Source organism: Chelonoidis abingdonii, chromosome 24 (assembly GCF_003597395.2).
Source record: "Chelonoidis abingdonii isolate Lonesome George chromosome 24, CheloAbing_2.0, whole genome shotgun sequence".
Lineage (NCBI taxonomy): Eukaryota > Metazoa > Chordata > Testudines > Testudinidae > Chelonoidis > Chelonoidis abingdonii.
The window spans coordinates 10,393,783-10,411,827 of record NC_133792.1 but is presented as its reverse complement, the minus strand read 5'-3'; the positions used below and the strand labels follow the sequence as shown (position 1 = coordinate 10,411,827).

At 49.5% G+C, this 18,045-nt stretch overlaps 1 protein-coding gene across 1 annotated transcript in view; it reads left to right on the top strand.

Moving 5' to 3' along the window:
- ASTN2 (astrotactin 2) overlaps nt 1-18,045 on the top strand; it is a 660,907-nt gene that overhangs the window by 148,159 nt on the left and 494,703 nt on the right. The window contains exon 3 of the mRNA XM_032797631.1: nt 12,786-13,170. Coding sequence (XP_032653522.1) covers nt 12,786-13,170 — 385 coding nt within the window. The remainder of the gene's footprint in view (nt 1-12,785; nt 13,171-18,045) is intronic.

Sequence of the window (18,045 nt, the reverse complement as noted above, 5' to 3'; positions counted from 1 at the left end):
GTTGGAAACAGAAGATAAGACGATAGAAAGAACCTTCTCATAGCTGAGAGAGAAACAAAAGACCCAGAGTCCAAAACTTCCCTCCCTGACTTTGAAAAATCTGGTTTTCTGATTGGTCCTCTGGTCAGGTGTTTGGTTCCCTTTGTTAACCCTTTACAGGTAAAAGAAACATTAACCCTTAGGTATCTATTTATGACAGACATAGGTCAAACGTGCCCTATTTGTTGATAAATTGCCTCTTATTGTGTTGCGTTGAGGCGTGTTTTTCGAGAGGGATATTGTCTAGTGATCTGAGCCATTGTTTGTTTTAAACCAGTTTTCTCTTTCACTGACTCACTCTCTGACCTTCCGATGCCTCAATTTTCCTATTTGCACAATGGGGATAACACTACTTGCCCGCCATGCAGTTCTAATCTCTTTAGCTCATTGAGGATCTGTGCTATGCAAGGATCACTATCACTATTTAACATGAGAGGCTAACACTATCTACAATCCACCAAAGACCGCAACAGTTGCATGCAATCAGTGAATACACTTCCAGCCATTGTGGGCAAAGTCTGTATCTTTGTGACATGCAAGCAGAGCTAACTCTTGAGATGTCCACTCTGAAATCCTTTAGGTACCCAACTGATCTCTTCCCTTTACAGGTTTCAGTGGTAGCTGTGTTAGTCTGTATCAGCACAAAAAAACCCCGAGGAGTCCTTGTGGCACCTTAGAGACTAACAAATTTATTTGAACATTAGCTTTTGTGGGCTAGAACCCACTTCATCAGATGTATGAAGTGAAAAATACAGGAGCAAGTATAAATATGGGAAAGGATGGAGGTTGCTTTACCAAGTGTGAGGTCAGTCTTACGAGATAAATCAATTAAAACCAGGATACCTGCCCGCTCACATCTCAAACATCTCCCATAAAAATCCTGCCCCATTGGCTGGCCTCCTCCCCCACAAACAGCCATGATGAAAAGAAAGGCTTTAGTTTGGGTTCTTCTCTGCCACTGATTCCTTGTGTGGCCGTGAACAAGTCACTTAACCTAAGAACATAAGCATGGCTGCACTGGGTCAGACCAATGTTCTATCTAGCCCAGTATCTTGTCATCCAACAGTGGCTGGTACCAGATGCTTCAGAGGGAATGAACAGAACTGGGCAAACTCTTGTCCTCAGTTTCTGCCCTCACTTCAGTTTTCTCCAATTCTCTACTATGGGAGTGATGACAATAATTTATCTTGCAGGGAGTATGAGGTTTAATTGATGTTTGTAAATTCTTGGGAGCGCCTCAGCTGGAAGTTGCTACAGGAGGGCAGAGCTTTATTAACATTAGTGGCACAACACGCTTTTCAATGCTGTTCCATACTGTTCAGTGATAATGTGGATCAGCTGTATTGGAGATCTGGGTGTAATTTAAGAAGGTTACTGTAGGAGAAGGAATGCTAGAATGGGCCTTTCGCCTGACCTGACGGTTCCTCTAGGGTTTGAAGGAGCTTATGTCATGTAGTGTAGGGAAAAATCCAAGGCCCAGGCAGGTGTAGAAACGACAGGATGCAGAGAAGATCACGATATGTGGGAGCGTGTGTAAGAGAGAGAGCATTCTGCTGAAAGCAGTGTTATTTATCATTATTAGTGATTTGAAGGAAGGAACTAACAGCACATTAATTAAGTTTTGCAGAAGAAATAACATTGGGAGGTGCTGCACAGAGGGAAGACAGAGCCATAATACAAAGGGATCTTGGGGAAGGGGTTAATGTGGGCAGGAACAGCAGATTGATGTTTGCTCTGGAGAAATGTGAACTGATGTACATGGCAGTTTTTCTCAAAGCTACCACTGGGTGCAGCCCCATCAGCAGTGCCAGTGTTGGGAGCGTTGCTGTGGTGGCTTACCCTGCTCCGAGCAGGGTTAGATGATAGGGTGCTTGAGGCTAACAGTCCTGTCCTTGCTACCCCGGGTGGAGTTGTATTGGTGCTAGTGAGCTGATGGGAAACTTGAAGAAAAGTGCTGGTGTAAGCACAGCCTGAGGGAGGGGGAGACCTGAGAAGCAGCAACACTGAAGCAGGAGGCTTTAGGGATGAGAGCCGACAGTCAGTCTCTCACGGCCTCGGTGTTATTGTTACTAATTACAGTAGCATCCAGGAGCCTCAGTCGTGGCCAGGACCCCATTGTGCTAGGTGCTGTACAAACAAAAACACCATCCCTGCCTCAAAGTGTTTACAACTGAAGACAAGAGACAGCAGATTGATACAGACACATGGAGGACTAGAAGGAAGCAACGAGACAGCATTGGTCCACGGGATAGGCAGCAATCTCAGTACGCCTAGTCTTTTGCAGCCATCACGGCAAAGGAGGGTTTTTGAAGGCGGAGAATGAGTTGGTTTTGCAGTGTGGTGTTGTATCCAAACAAGCCGATATGATTCTCAGGTTGTGTGTACAGAAGTACCACACCGCAGACCAGGGAGCTGATAGACCTTTTCTGTGGGCTTTGTCTACATAAGAACATAAGAGCGGCCATACTGGGTCAGACCAAAGGTCGATCCAGCCCAGTATCCTGTCTACCGACAGTGGCCAATGCCAGGTGCCCCAGAGGTAACAGGTAATGATCAAGTGATCTCTCTCCTGCCGTCCCTCACCACCCTCTGACAAGCAGAGGCCAGGGACACCTTTCCGTACCCATCCTGGCTAATAGCCATTAATGGACTTAACCTCCATTAATTTATCCAGTTCTCTTTTAAACCCTGTTATAGTCTTAGCCTTCGCAACCTCCTCAGGCATGGAGTTCCACAAGTTGACTGTGTGCTGTGTGAAGAAGAACTTCCTTTTATTTGTTTTAAACCTGCTACCTATTAATTTCATTTGGTGACCCCTAGTTCTTATATTATGGGAACAAGTAAATCACTTTTCCTTATTCACTTTCTCCACATCACTCATGATTTTATACCCCTCCATCATATCCCCCCCTTAGTCCAAAGCTTTGGTTGTGCTCTACCTTAAGCTAATTGGTTGCTAGTTAACGAACACTTGTAGATGCTTTCAAATGTTGCCATCTGGTTGTGGTTTGCTCTGGGATTCAGCCTAGGATGAACTATGACTAGGAACAAAGGTTTCCTGGAGCAAACTTTTATGGTGTGTGAACAGTAGAATTTACAGCCGTGCTAGCTCGCTCAGATTAGTCTGGCAATCCATTAGCTCAAGTTACATCGAGTCCAGAAGCTCTAGTGCAGATATAAGTCACATGCACACAATGCAGCGCTTTGTTCTCCTTTCGGGGTGGCTGTGCCACAGACAGACGTTGCTCAGGCTGTGACAGTCCGAGCTAAGAGGGCTGGCACTTTTAGTTCAGGTAGGAAAGGCCCATGTGTTAAGATCTAGAGGTGTGAGGTTTGAGTCTCCTCTTGGTGTTGTCCAGTTCTGGATTTAGGATATGCCTTCACTAGGTTTGTAGAATGAGTGGGGAAAGTTTGAGTCTACACTAGAAAGTTTTGCCAGCCTAACTATGTTCAGACTGTGAACAAAATCCCCCTCCTGACCCCCTGGTCGACATAGCTATGAGGCCAAAAACCCAGTGTAGTAACAACTGTACCGACAGAAGAGCGCTGCTGTCAGCATGCCTAGGGGAGGTGGTGTAGTTATGCCAGCAGAAAATCTCCTGTTGGTGTGCTCTGCATCTGTGTTAAGGGGATATGCTTGCACACCGGCATTGGCTCTGTAGTGCAGATAAGCCCTGCCTTTCCACTGCAGCCCTCCATCCAAGCATTGTCCACTTGTGCAAAGAATAATCACATGCTTCTGCCCCAAAGGTTAACTTCTCTGATAAAATGGCAACCAGAATTCACTGCCATTGAGACAATTTTATGGGGCAACCCTTACTCAGAGCCATGGCAGGGCTGAGAACTGAACGCCTTCAAGCCCAGGAGATGGCAAGGCATGGGTCCTGTACAAGTGGCCTGTGTTTATGACAATACCCAAGTTACAGTCTGGCCTGATGGACAGCTGTGTCCCCTCAGTTCCCCATCCTGGGGTGCCTTTTACACTGCTTCACTCTGAGAGCACCCATTCCTGGTCCACTCACACCCAGCCTCCAGCATGTATGTCACTCCCAGCTAAACTCTATGAATCTATCTAGCTCCTGAATTACACTGCAACACCAGCAGTCTCCCAGTCCCAGACTTTCCCCCAGATATGTGCTTCGTGTACTACCCAGCATCCTCCTGGACAATACAAGTTCTTCTAACATCTGTATTTGTTACTAGAAAATGATGTGCACCAATCTTGTTATCCCAAATGGAGTTTCCCTAACACTTCAATCCAAATGCACTGGTTTAGCTAAAACAACAAAACAGGTTTATTAAGTACAGAAAGATACATTTGAAGTCACCACAAGTAATGAGGTGTGTAAGTTTGAATTGGTTACAAGGAAATAAAAGGTAAAACACAACTAACACCTGACATAACAAGCTAAGTGACTACAAAGCGAAGGTCTCTCTGGCTGCATGTTCCAGCAGCGTTACTGGCTAAACCTCTTGCAGTCGGGATCTCTCCCCCAATCCAAAGCTGCTGCTTTTGTTCTTCAGGTTTTGATGATGCTGTGAGTAGAGAGCCAGGGAGAGATGATGGGGTGACTGCCTCTCCTCTTACAGCCTGTTTTCTTGCACAAGACTTGTATCCAGCTGACATTCAGGAGACAGAAAGTCTGTGTGGCTGAGGGCTTTAAACTGCTTCTTTGTCAAAACGTAATCTTTTTTTTGCCCACACTATCTCTCCTGGGGAAGAGTGATCAGTTATTCAGGTGGTGGTTTATTTGATCTCATTGACTCCTGCCTGAAGAGCTGGCTAGCCTTTTCTCTCTGGGGAACTGGTTGTGACTCCCCTCCAGAACACGTCCTAGTAATATCATATGGTGGAATTTTATATCTTTCACAATTTTGCCACACATATTTTACCAAAACTATAATGATCAGAAAATAATGAATTTTCAGATGATACCTTACACCGTATGCTTTATACACAATTTAACATAGTCTTGTAACAGGGGTGATCATAGGGGTACAGACTGTCATGGTGCCATATTTATACTTCTTAGGGTTGAGCTAGACATGTTACGGGATATAGCAGTGGTCACCATGGTGTTTCTAACACTGGATGTTAGCAGTGGAGCACCTTGCTATTGGGAATCTGTCAGTTATCCCTGATAGGAATACACCCAAATTAATTGGTACCATTGAGTGTGTGTCTGTTCCTCACCCACGTGTAACAATATTGTAAGCGAGGGCTTTGTAGCTCATGTAAACTACACCAACTCTCACTCTGCTTGCCAGGCAGCGATGCGGGCTTGGAGGGAGCCCTCCTCTTCCTTTAATCCTTTGAATCAAACCTGCTACTCATTCAGCTTTCTTGGCTCCCACATCCTCCACCAACTGCTGAGTCCTGGAGGGTGCTAGACAGCTGCATTTTGTGCAGGTGACACATTTTACCTTTTGAAACGCTGGTTCCCCTTCTGCCATACCCTCTCCCCATCTGTGTTCCCTATCTGCGTGGTTCAGCAACCATCCATGTCGCAGGAGAGGAGAAATATTTAACTGGCTCTAAATGGACACTTTTGGATGTCATTAAGATGGCTGGGCAGTCCTCCCAGAGCTCCTGCTACATCTGAGTGGCTTCACCTTTCCCTCTTTCCTGGTGCTAAGCAGTAGCTCCTGTGGTCTGAGTTTACCTATCCTTCCCCCCAACATCCATGGTGACACCCAGCTGAGCCAATTCCCAAGCCACCTCTGTTCCAGGTAGACTTGGCTTATGCCCACAATCCCTAGAGCCCTGGAACAGGGGGAAGAACACTCACCTGCCAACTCTGTGTGTTGGCAACTTGCAATTGCATTGCCTTCATCCTGATTCCCTTGTTCCTGGAGCCTGAGTTGTGAGCACTCCAACTGTACACATGTCAATGCTCACTCCAGGCCTCAGCAGTGGGTGTTAGCATCAGGTGCTGCCTTCATGAGGGCTTCGACCATTCCCTTGTGTTGGATGGGCCAAGGAAGCCTGCTGAGAGCACCTTCTCGTCTCGGTGGTCCCATTCCCCATCGGGACTCGGCTGACTCTGGGGGCACGGAGCAGTGCAGGGAGAAGGACATTACGTGGGAGAATATGCATGTTCACAGCTCGGAGGATTAAAGGCCTGTGTTCTTATCACTGCAGAACAGAGTATTATAAATCCAGTCTTAGAATACCAAATCCCCTCGCGATTTGGCCATTGTTCGGGAATATTAAAAAGCCCTGAGACAGAAATAATCAGTTTCCAAATGACACATTGTCAAATAAAACATTTCTCATATTATCCATTCCTTCCCCTTTCTCTCTCCCGCTCCCTCAGTTGGATAATTTAACATGAAAAATAGATTAAAATGAGGCTGGCTTCAATGCCTCCAAAGTTGGACTTTTTTTCAGGAAGATCTCCCATCTCTGTGTGTGTGTTGTGTTTAAACCAGGGGCTGTCTGCACTGAGGTCAGGGACAGAACAGAGATTGAGCTGCAAATGAGGAGCCGTCCTTTTAAAAGAAATGAGTGCCGCTAGGTAGCGGTGGCCCAGTGTGCGATGGATTGCTTCCACCAAGCACTGGCAGAGCAGGGAAGGTGTGGGGAGCTGCACTGAGTCCTCTTGGGACCAGCAGCACTGCTGTGAGCAGCCCACGGTGGCTATCAATCTGTGCTGAACTGAGGAGAGCAGGGAGCGTGTGGCTCTGGCCAAGAGAAGTCTCGTGTGCAGCGATAGAGATGTGGTGCTGGCACTGGCTAGCGGCACCAGTGATGCTGTGGGTTTAGTATTCCTCATGCGTGCTCCCCCAGTAGTCCGAGCACATTGGCCATGTTCCGCTGCACATCTGTGCATCGATGCCTGCGGCTTATGGCCTGGCTGCGTTTGGGGAGGGATTAAAACGCTGCCTCCTTGCTGTCTTGCGTAGTGGGAGGATTTGCACATTTCTGTCCTTTCCCAGCCTGCTTGAGTTGGTTCAGGCTCCGCCGTCCAACTTGCTGCTGCAGGGGCACCTGAAGTCATGGTGGCCCCATCCCATCAGGGACTGGCTGGAGTGCTGGGGTTTGTCACAACTTAAACAGGAAACCTCTGTACGCCATTCCCCTACTTTCCTGCACGAAGACACATCTGACCTGGCCCCCCACCTGTTCTCCCTCTTCTCTGCTTGGCAGAGCAGTTGGGTGGGGTGAAGTAATTGGAAGAGAATGCTGCCCTTGGCCTTGAAGACAAACCATTCAACCAAGTGGTTCGGCAGGGGATTCACTTGAACCAGCCCTGTAATCTTCAATGGCATAGGATCACTCCAGGCCGGAGAAGAAAACATCAGACTAACCATGTCTATGGCTCTGTGCAGTTTGTGATATCCCTGAATCAGAAACATCTCAGTGGGCCCAATACAATAGACTGACAATGTTCTTTGCTGTGGTTCAAGCTACTTCCTCAAACCTTATCTGACTGCAGCAGCCGTGGGTGGATGCTGTGTTAATCTGGTTTGCCAGCTACAGGCCCCTGGCAGCCAGAGTGGCTCCACTTTCACCGATGCTTCAGATCAATGTCACATTTGATCCCTCCAGACCTTTCCTTCCCTCCTCTGGCTCCAGTTGGCAAGTGCTTGGCAATGGTAGGAATGTCCATGGCTATCCAGGGCGTTCCCCCCAGTGCTCAGCCTTTCTTCTGGATCAGTTGCAGACCTAGGTAGGGAGAAGGAATGTCTGCAGAGGACTGTGCCAGCAGGGGACGGTTTGAATGGGGCACTGAGCATGAGGGCTGTCCGGAAAACCAGAATTCCATCCTGTGAGACATCTCACCCCTGAATAGGTTAGAACTTGCTCTTGAGAGAACCAGGTTCAGATCCACGTGTGCCTGATTCAGTCTCCTGGAAGGTCTCCACAATCTCTCCCATCCCAGGTGAGGGCCCTGCACCAAGCTATTGGCTATTCTGGGATGGATGGGTCTGTGGTTTGGACCAGTAATTGCATCCTGATCCAGAGAAACCTTCCTGGTGAACAGATACAGGGACGTGTCCGAGAAAAGCTTCTTTTTTGAGAAGTTGGCATTTTCTGAGGACGGTTTCACGGAAAACCTCCTGACCTGCTCTAGTGAGCGTATGAGGTGGCATGTCCCCTTCCCCTGCCTGAGCGATGGGGCGTGTTAGGAGCAAGCGGGCGGCCTTCTTCTTGGCTCCGAGTGTCAGGGCTGTGGGGGGGACACTTCGGCTCTTTGAATGCACTCAGATCGCTGGGGTGTCCAGCCCTGCTCTTGAGGAAACAGCCCGGGTCTGGTGCTGAATGATGCAGAGCCCTCACTGGCCTAAGGCAGCCTGAACGTCTCCGTTCCTAGCTTTCCAGCTGCCTCTTTCACTCAGGCAGCTTGGTAGGGGGGTTCCAGTCTGGCTCTGCCTCTCCTCCTCAGCTAACAGCTGTGAGGCTATGTCCCTGTGCTGGAGGTGGGCAGCAGGGACGATCTGCAGCAGGCCCTGCATTCAGACACCCAAACGCTGATACACAGCACTTGGGTAATGGAAAGCTCCTGCTGGCAGGTTGCACCTGCTTTGGTGGAGGATCTCCTGATTGTGATCAGAGGCTAACACCCCAGAAGAGATTTGAGTTTGCCTGCTCCTGCTTGTTTCTGGGGCCAGGGCTGGGTGGGTGAGGGTATAGTCTTTTAAAAATTCCTTTGCATCTCCCCCTCCCACTTCTTGTCTGATGGAGCTCAGATGTCTGCTTCTTCATTCCCCGTGAATCCAGTCTACCCACATCCTACCCCCCGCTCTCCCATGAAACTGACTGACTGGACAGCGTGCACTCATCTGCCGGCTGCTGCAGGAGGGTTGTGTGATGCCTTAGGCAGCTCTGCAGTAAGGCCACTGGATGTTCATTGGACGTGCTGTACCTCGTCGTGCGTGATGGCTGCCATCTTGGCTGATCTCAGGGTTGAACCGGGAGAGTCCAGAGCTAAAAGCTTGAGCTGCTACCGCTTGAGCGAACGGTCTATAGTGGAGGGAGTAGGGGTTGTAAGAACTTGTATCCTCTGCACCTCAGCACAGAGAGGGACTTTTGAAACACTCACCGGTGGGTTACACATGCAGGATTGCTGCAGCTGAATGGGCACAGCATCCCCAGGGGTTCCAGGCACTGTGGAGTGGGGACTGTACATCACCCTTCTGTCATGGTGTTGCTGCATTGCCCTCCGTGGAGACCCTTGCTACATGGTCTCTGTGGCTGTGTGGTCGAGTGGATGAGGTTGTACAGCTGGGTGTGTAATAAATCAACAGGCGGAAACTCCTCCCCCGTGTGAATGACTCTCCCAAGAGGCTGTGACCTGCCTGGACACGGAGCCCCAAGCAACATTATAGTTCATATCACTGTCATGCCTCAGAGTCCCAGTGGTGGACCAGGACCTCATTGTGCAAGGCACACACAGAGGGGAACCGAAGATGGATTCCCTCTTTTTCAAGCTCTCTTGGGTACCCTTAGTCTCCCATGATCCTGAGCACCGAGGAAGAATCCTCACGCAGTCTGTTGTCCTCCCCTCATGTGCCCTTCTCCCAGTCACAGCTGCAGGAGTCTTTCTTGGCCACTAATGCGTTCTGTTTCCCAACAGACGCTGTCTGCTAAATTGGGAAAGTCGCGCTGAGCAAAGTCATTCCGCTTCCCTGAGCCCTTCTTCCTATTAGTGTCAATTACAGAACCAAATGAGAAAACAGATGAGGCTGGGGAGGGGATCCTAATGAGAGTTGCCATATTGCATTTTTATGGCAGATTGGGCTGGCCCAGGAAAGCTGTGGGCTCCTCTCTTTATGGCAACCTTTCCTCACCTCCTAATGCTGCTCCCTCGTGCTCCAGGCAACCAGCTGCTGGATTCATGACGAAATAGACCACTGGAGAAGGAAAGGACTAGGTGGTGCCCCCAGGACCTAATGACCAAGGACTGCTTTGCACTCTTCCCAGCTCTCTGCAACCAAACCAACACTTCCTGAGACATCCCCCACATCCCAGAACACCCCAGGCTCTGAGCAGACCTCTCGTACAGGGACACTGCCTCCCTTACTCTTGCTAACTTAGAGGCAAAGAGGTTTTCCATTGTGTACGGGTTAGGGGGGAAAAAAGCAGGTGTGACTTGTGGAAATAGGCTGTGGATGGGTGCCAGTGCCTGAAGCCCGTCTGCTATGTAGGCGCATGGGGGTGTGAGTGGCTTGTTTACCATGCACAATCCTGCAAGCGGACCCATCCACTATTCACAAGCGTGCTGGCTCTGCAGGTCTCTACCAGAAGTCGCTAGGCGGGTTTGTGAGCGCGAGGCGGTTCTGTTGTGCATGAGTAGGAGTTCATGGGGGTGAAGGGGTGATGCTCATCCACCCCACACGGCCGTGTGGGTTTTTGGGGTGCACAGGGACCCATTCACTACACTCATGAGGTTGTAGGTGCAATTGCGAGATCCACCCACCACACATGAATGGGCAGGGAGCGCATCGGGGTGTGCTAGAAGACCGCTGTGCGTGACCCTATGGGTGTACGTGGTATCTCACCATCTGCGTCATGTGTCATATTGTGTATTCCTCGGCAGCTTTCTTTCAAAGTTGAGCGTGACTGCATTGTGGTGGAACCGTCTCAGAATACAGGCAAAGATTGCACTATTGTGAAAGCAGGGAGTGAGTTTGCCGAATCCATCCAGCTGTCTTGGCTGAGTGTCTGTCTCCCAAGCTAACGCATCTTGTGAATCACATTTTTTGGACGCTAGCTTTTTATAGATTATCCTGATTGTGTCACAGATCTCTCTGTGCGCTCACAATGTTTTTACTGAATACAGATGAAATATTTATATGTTGGTTACTCGGTTTGTAAAGTTTCCTGGATTTGGGCATTCATTTGCCAACATAAATTGCTCCCCTCCCCCAGCGGTTACATGTCATGCTGTAAAGTCCTGATTGTTCACACTACTCCTGATTTACCTGCCCTGGGATATTTGTCCGCTACAGTGCGAAACTGCCTAGAAGCTGCAGGGGGTCTCAGAGCGACTTGCAAACAGCAAGCACGTTTCTCTTGCCTGCCTGCGTTAGTTGCCCACTTGAAAGACAGCCTATATTTACCTCCAGAACAGGGGCAACGTGGACTGTAGCAGTGAAGACTTCTCCACTGCTGCCCAGCCTGGATGCCTTGACTTGGAGAGACCACCTCTGAGGATAAACCTGCATTAAGAAGCACTTTTACCATTGTTCCCATCAGTGCATCTGCCAGGAGGACGCGTGCAATACTGCTTTAGAGGTTTAGCCTTGGGCTGAGGCACTGGGCTGGGATGCAGTTGGTCCAGGGTAGGTTCTTGCCTCTGCCACAGACACCCTGTGTGACTTAATCTATCAGTACCTCAGTTTCCCATCTGCAGAATGGGGATAAAGCTTCCCTACCTGACCGGGGGGTGGAAGGTAAGGATAAGTTCAGTGATGGTGAGGTGCTCAGTGTAAATAATAAATAGAAGTATATAAACCCATCGCAGTGATATATTTGATACGATCGTCTTTGGCTTGGATTTGGCCCCGGAATTGTCTGAGAGGTTCCTGAAGAGCAGTGTTGGAAACCAGCAGGACGAAAAGTGGTCCAGTGGTGATGGTGCTAGACTGAGATCCAGATTCAATCCACTGCTCTGCCACAAAATTGGCGTGACCATGGGCAAGTCACTCGGTGTCTCTGTCTCAGCTTCCCATCCGTACAATGGGGACAGCAGCCCCGCCCCTGCCTCCCAGGGGTGCTAAGGATAAAGGCATAAATATTTTGAGGCCCCAGATATGATGAGAATGGGGGCCAGGTAGGTAAATCTTCATTGCAGCTGGGGATGTGGTGTGCAGCTCATGCAGCTGTACCCACGCTGACTGCAATCTAGCTAGATCGCTAAAAACAACCGGGAGGGTCTAGGGTGCAGGCTTCTGCAAGTGTGTTCTTAGGGGATGGCCCATGCTGCCGCATCTGCAACTGCTATTTTTATCCTGCTAACTAGGTTACAGCTAGTGCAGGTACGTCCCTCTGAGCTGTAGTGTAGACGTTCCCTATCCCGGACAGACAGGGAGTTACTGAAGTGGGCACACTCCATTAAACGCCACTGTAACGGCACCTATGCAACCCCTCCAGTGTAGATGTGCTGCCCTGACGCAGAGTGCTGATAACCAGGATCATCCCCACAGGTGCAGTGCATCTAGTCTAGGGGTTTGCAGTTGTGGAGCACTTTGCTTTATCTCCATTCTGTTCATAGATAATCGCCCCGTTGGTACCAGGAGGGAGTGGGAGCTATTGCAGTATGTAGCTTGATATCAAATGAGTCACATTAGCTGGATTAGGCTCTAGCAGAGCTGCCCCAGCCCCACGGAAATGGAGTACCATGCAACTTGCTGTGCTGGCATCTTTTGGCTGAGACCTTCTGACATCCCCTCTGTTCTGCTGAGACTTCAGATCTTTCTCCTCACCCCCGTTTTTTTGGACTAAGATGTTAGCCCATTGTCCTCGGCCAGAACCTTTCCTGCCCGTGCAACATGCTGTGTGCTAATTAGGTTTTCTGGCTGCTGCCTCCATCCCAGAGGCGGCTGCATTTCAGGAGCTGGTGAGGTGGTTTCCCTGACAACTGGCAGTTTGCAAAGTGCTTTGGGATCATCCAGGATGAAAGGGTGCTCCTGAAACAGGGGAGATGGTGATGCTGTCCTGGTCCCCTTGGGGGTCTAAAGGGAACGGAGCAGTGCAGGCCCTGAGCTCTTGTTAATGTTTCTCCTTTGCTCTCCTGCAGGGTGGCCTGATCGCTCTGCTCCTGCTCCTGCTGGTGTTTACTGTGGCGCTGTATGCCCAGCGGCGATGGCACAAGCGCCGCCGGATCCCCCAGAAAAGTGCCAGCACTGAAGCCACCCACGAGATCCACTACATCCCCTCGGTGCTGCTGGGCCCACAAGCCCGGGAGAGCTTCCGCAACTCACGCCTGCAGGCTCACAACTCCGTCATCGGCATGCCCATCCGTGAGACGCCCATCCTGGATGACTACGACTTTGAGGACGAGGACGAGGTCCCGCAGCGGGCGGAGCCTGGCACAAGGGAGGATGAGTTCGGCAGCCAGGTGACGCGGACGCTGGAGAGCCTGGGCAGGGGTGTGGAGGAGAAGCCCGAATACGAGAAGAAAGGTTTGTCGCTTTCCTTCCTATTTACTCCCTCCCTACCGGCCAAACAGCTGGCTCCCAAATGTACCGGGGTGTCATTAGGAGGTGACGGATGAGCAAGGAGGCAGCTGATCTCGGTGACGCTGGTTGGCCGCCATCACATTCATGGACTCTGCTTTCCTCTTGCTCAGTCGTGTGCACGCTCTGAGACACCCAACTTCAAATGCTTTAAAAAAAAAAAAAGAAAAGAATTGACCAAGAGCTCTCGCGTAGGGAACCCGGCCGCTCGCTTGCTCGTGTGCGGCTGAACTGCAGGGACATGCTTGATCAGTGCTTCAAAGGGAGAACTCCAGCCAGGGCCTCTGATTTGGTGATGCTTTTCGTTTGCCAGAGTACAGCGATGTCTTCGTGCCGTATGTGCCACATCGCAGCTTCTCGGTAGGGAGCCAGTCCTGGGTCTCAGGCATCGTCTCACTTAGCCTGTGTCCTGCTTTCATGGCAAACTATCCTTGCCGGGGATTTTCACGCTGGGGATTCTTTTAGTATTAGCAGGGTAGGACACTGAAAGAAAGATTCTCATGCTTTACAGTAACACAGCCTAGCCTTTATATAGAGCTTTTCAGCTTCAAAACACTTTGCAAACACTGATCCTCACCCCCTCTCCTAAAATAGGCACATATCAATATTCCCCATTTCTCAGAAGGAGGGGGAAACTGAGGCACAGTTTGGTAACTTGTCCTAGGCTGCAGAGGGCATTGGTATCAGTGCCGCAGTTGGAACTCTGCAGCTCCTGGCTCTCCGATGACTGGGCCGTGTGATTGTATACACATCCCTCAGCCAGCCTGGCAATCTCACTTTGTTGATCAAATGATGTAGCATTAAAGTGAAGTACCAGAGAAACCCATGTGCGTAGGAAGCTTGTGGAGTTATGGCTTCCTGTGCGTTTTACTTTATTTTCTCCCCTGTCGAATCCTCCTTTAAAAATGAGCAGTCTGAAACTTTCCATTTCCAACGAGCGTAAGAGTTTTCACCACTGCTTGCTCTGATGCGCAAACTTTTAGCTATAATTCTGTGCCCATCCAGCACAACTGGTGCCGGCAGTGGTGGAAACAGCAGTGTGGACAGGGATCGTAGGTCTTTACTGTCTTCATGGCTTGTACGACATGATGGTAGACAACCTTGAATGCCTGAATCTTACCTACACTACAGCTTCTGCTGTGGTGGCCACTTAGACTGGGAGTTCTGGGGCAGGGACGATCTTTCTCTTCTGTGTTGGTACAGTACCTAGCACAGTGGAGTGTTGGCCTGTGAGTGGGGCTCAGAGGTGCTATTGCAACAAAAATAATGAATAGTAATAACAACTCTGGAGCTACACAGATGGCGGATTATGGCTGCAAGACTGATGGTTGTAGACAGATCTGTTAAGACCGCAGCTTGACAGACAGACAGTAGCGTCCCACCTGAATTGGGTGTTAGCAGAGATGCTTTAATTAGGCCAGGTTGTATTCTGTAATTTCTAATGGGAGTGGGCTAAGAAGTGTGCACACCTCTTTCTGCATTGAGGGAGGGGGTGAATTTCAGAATATATCTTTAAGGTCAGGCTTGACAAAGCCCTGGCTGAGATGATTTAGTTGGGATTGGTCCTGCTTTGAGCAGGGGGTTGGACTAGGTACCTCCTGAGGTCCCTTCCAGCCCTGATATTCTGTGAGTCTGCACGCCAAAAGAAGTGGACATCTGAGTGCTGGAGCAAGTCCCCTAAGCTGAGTCTTCCCAGAGCTGATCTGCAGCTGGATGTGGCCCTGCCTGTGGGTGTGTTAGAGGAGTTTTAAGGGTCTTGCTCAGCAAGACAGGTTACTGGGGGCCCATGCTGGCAGAACCAGATAGACTCAGTGGTATCTCAGCACATCAGGTGGCTTCCCAAGGTGTCCAACCCATCACAATGAGGTCCACAGCTGTTATGATCTCTTGTGGGGGCAAGTGCCGAGGGAACTACACACAGGCAAGTATCTCTGTTGAGGCTGATGATTCTAGTGGCACGTAGCTGCCATGGGAGATCAAAAGAGGGCCAGTGTGAGGTGGTCCCTCGTGGGCTGTAACTCAGAATGATCCCACCGACAGCATTGCAGATGAGAGCCTCCCCCCTTGAATTTAGGATGACCAGATGTCCCGATTTTATAGGGACAGTCCTGATTTTTGGGGCTTTTTCTTATATAGATACCTATTACTCCCCACCTCCTGTCCTGATTTCTCACACTTGCTATCTGGTCATCCTACCTGAATTTGACCGAGAATCCAATGGGGAGCCAGACTGGAGAGTGGGGCGCTGTGTTGTAGCTCTTTTAAGGTGGCTAGTTTTGTCCAGAACGTAGGGACAGAGAGGTACAATAACTAAGCGTGGTGGTCACCCGTGTGTGGATTGCTGTGTCTGAATCATATGGTCTTTTCGCCTTCCGTCAATTAAAAGAAGGGCCTTTTTGGCAGTCGGAGCCAGCTACTGGGCGTATCGGGAAGCAGGGATGGGTCCAGGTGAACACACCGTAGTGATCTCTGGGCAGGCTTTGCCGGTGCAGGTTGAGGATACAGATGTGACAAGTTATCTTCTATTAAGTTCTGTGATTACTCCCTGGGGAGAGGATGAGAGAGAGAATGAACCATGCGTGACAGATGTTAGTGATGTCCCTTAATTCACCATGGGAAGGTGCTCAGATGCTACAATCATCAGGGAGGTGCAAAAATCTGTATAGACTCGAACAGACTGGCTCTTGAGTTCTGCTCTTAACCTAGGATAAAATACAGTCTACCAGACCATGTGTGTTTAGAGGAACTGAACTTGGGGAGACAATTCAGCTTGGCTGCTTTGCTCCTGCATGCTCCCTATTAGGTGTGGGCTTTCAAGGCAGTTATTTGGACGAAGGTCTGATAAACTGCACAATTGGTGGATTTGTTTCTCCTGCACAGGAGGGAAAGTGCTTTCCCAGAGTGCTGTGGCTAATGCACATTTGATTGCCTGCATTTTTAAAGCCTGTCTCTCCAAAACAGTAACACCCACCCCTGCTTATCGAAATGTCATTATACAACATTTAATATCATTAACCTGCAGCACACAGTAAAATGCATCCAAACAAACAGAAACAAAGTGCATTTGTTCTACCTGCTCGCAATATTTAGGGCGGGAGTAGGTTGCAGTGCTGCGCAAGTCCCTGTCTCAAGGGGAGTGGGAATAGCTTTTCCCTTTTCTGGAGCCCTCCTTCTCGAAGATAGCAGACTTCGCTTCGGCATAGAAATGCTTGCAAACTCCATTCAAGCACGAGGTCGCTTTTAATGCTCTAGAAAGCTCAATTTGCAAACAAGAGCCTTTAAGGCGGCAATGCCTGGGAGTCAAGACTCCAGAGTTGTAGTTCTGTTGCTGATTTACCCTATGACCATGGGCAAAATTACCAAGGGCCTGATGGTCAGAGATGCTGAGTCATCAAAGTCAAGCAGAGCTGTGGGTGCTCAGTGGCTTTGGAAATCAGGGCCCTGGAGTCCAGCGCGTGGGTCTGGGAGCCGAGTCCTGGGGCCAGCAGCCAGAAGCCGAGTCTCGGGGCCAGCAGCTGGGACCCCAGGCCAGCAGCCAGGCCTGGGACCAGCAGCTGGGACCCTGTGCAAAACCTGGGGGTGCTGCAGCACCCCGGCCCTCCTCCTTCCCGTGCCTATGCTGTTGTGCTCCAGTGAGCATGTAAATACCCCGGTGCCCAGTTTCAGCACCTCGGTGCTGATCTGTGCTGATCTGAGCTCCCTCCATTGAATGCACATGCCACATATTGGGCCTATAATGTTAACAAAAGGCTTCCCCAGTCCTTCCCTTTGTGACAGAATCTCTGGGTGCCATGCCTGCATTTGCTTTTTTATTCTTTAACGCTCTCTTCTTTGTTTTGCTTTTCTATACATTATTTAGGGTTGTATGGGTTGGGCAAGACAGAAATAACTGATTGTTCAATAGTCTTCAGAGCCGAACAGTAAACAAGATCTAGGGCACAATATGAAACTCCGCGAGGGTTTCAGGAATTGGTGATAAAGTATGTTGGCTGGTAAATTTCCCTTCTGTATGGCTTCTAATAGCCCATTTGCATTGCCAAAGATGCCTGCAGATGTCTATTAGCCTTGGGTTGTGTAATCAAATGTTACCGACTGTTCAGTTTAAATTAATAAAGTTTTTATTACTCTTCTCCATACCCTACTCCGTGAAGTGGCCCTAGGCTGTAAGAGCGGAGCTGACGGGAATCTAAAACTAAAAAGGGGTAGGGGGAACCCACTCGGAAATTACGTCGCTTTCCAAGTACTTTAACCAGAGGTATCTGTGCATTTGGATTGATCCTGTGATCTAGCTACTGTGAAAATGACCTTGCCTAAGACAGGGCAGCTGAGGGAAAATCTGGGCAGATATGCAGAGTGATGTGTGGATACAGCCTTGTCTTTCCCTTTTGGCCTTGGCTTCATCCTTGCCTGTGACTTGGAAATCGAGTGCACCAGCGCTCTGCTGTCAGGATATTGCTGGAGCAGCCCTGTCCTGTGCTCTTGGCTCTCCTCAAACTCCCACTGATGTCATGGGGCTCTCAACCTCTCGGGTGCTGTAAGATTTGGCCCATGATCCATGCAATTTAGTTTAGTCCCATGAACTAAAGTGGGAGTGGCAGGCACTAAGCACCTCTGAAAACCAAGCCAATAGATGTCCTTAGCAGGAGATTTTTCATGTCAAAGTATATGTGCTACTTTCCTATTACAGCCACCCTAGACTCACGCCAGCAAGAGGTTCAGCTCGCCTGCCCCCACTGGTACATTCATCTGTTCTTTACTAAACAACTGGCTGTAATTTGCCAGACACTCCTGATCTGAACCAAAACGCCTGGTGCCTGGATT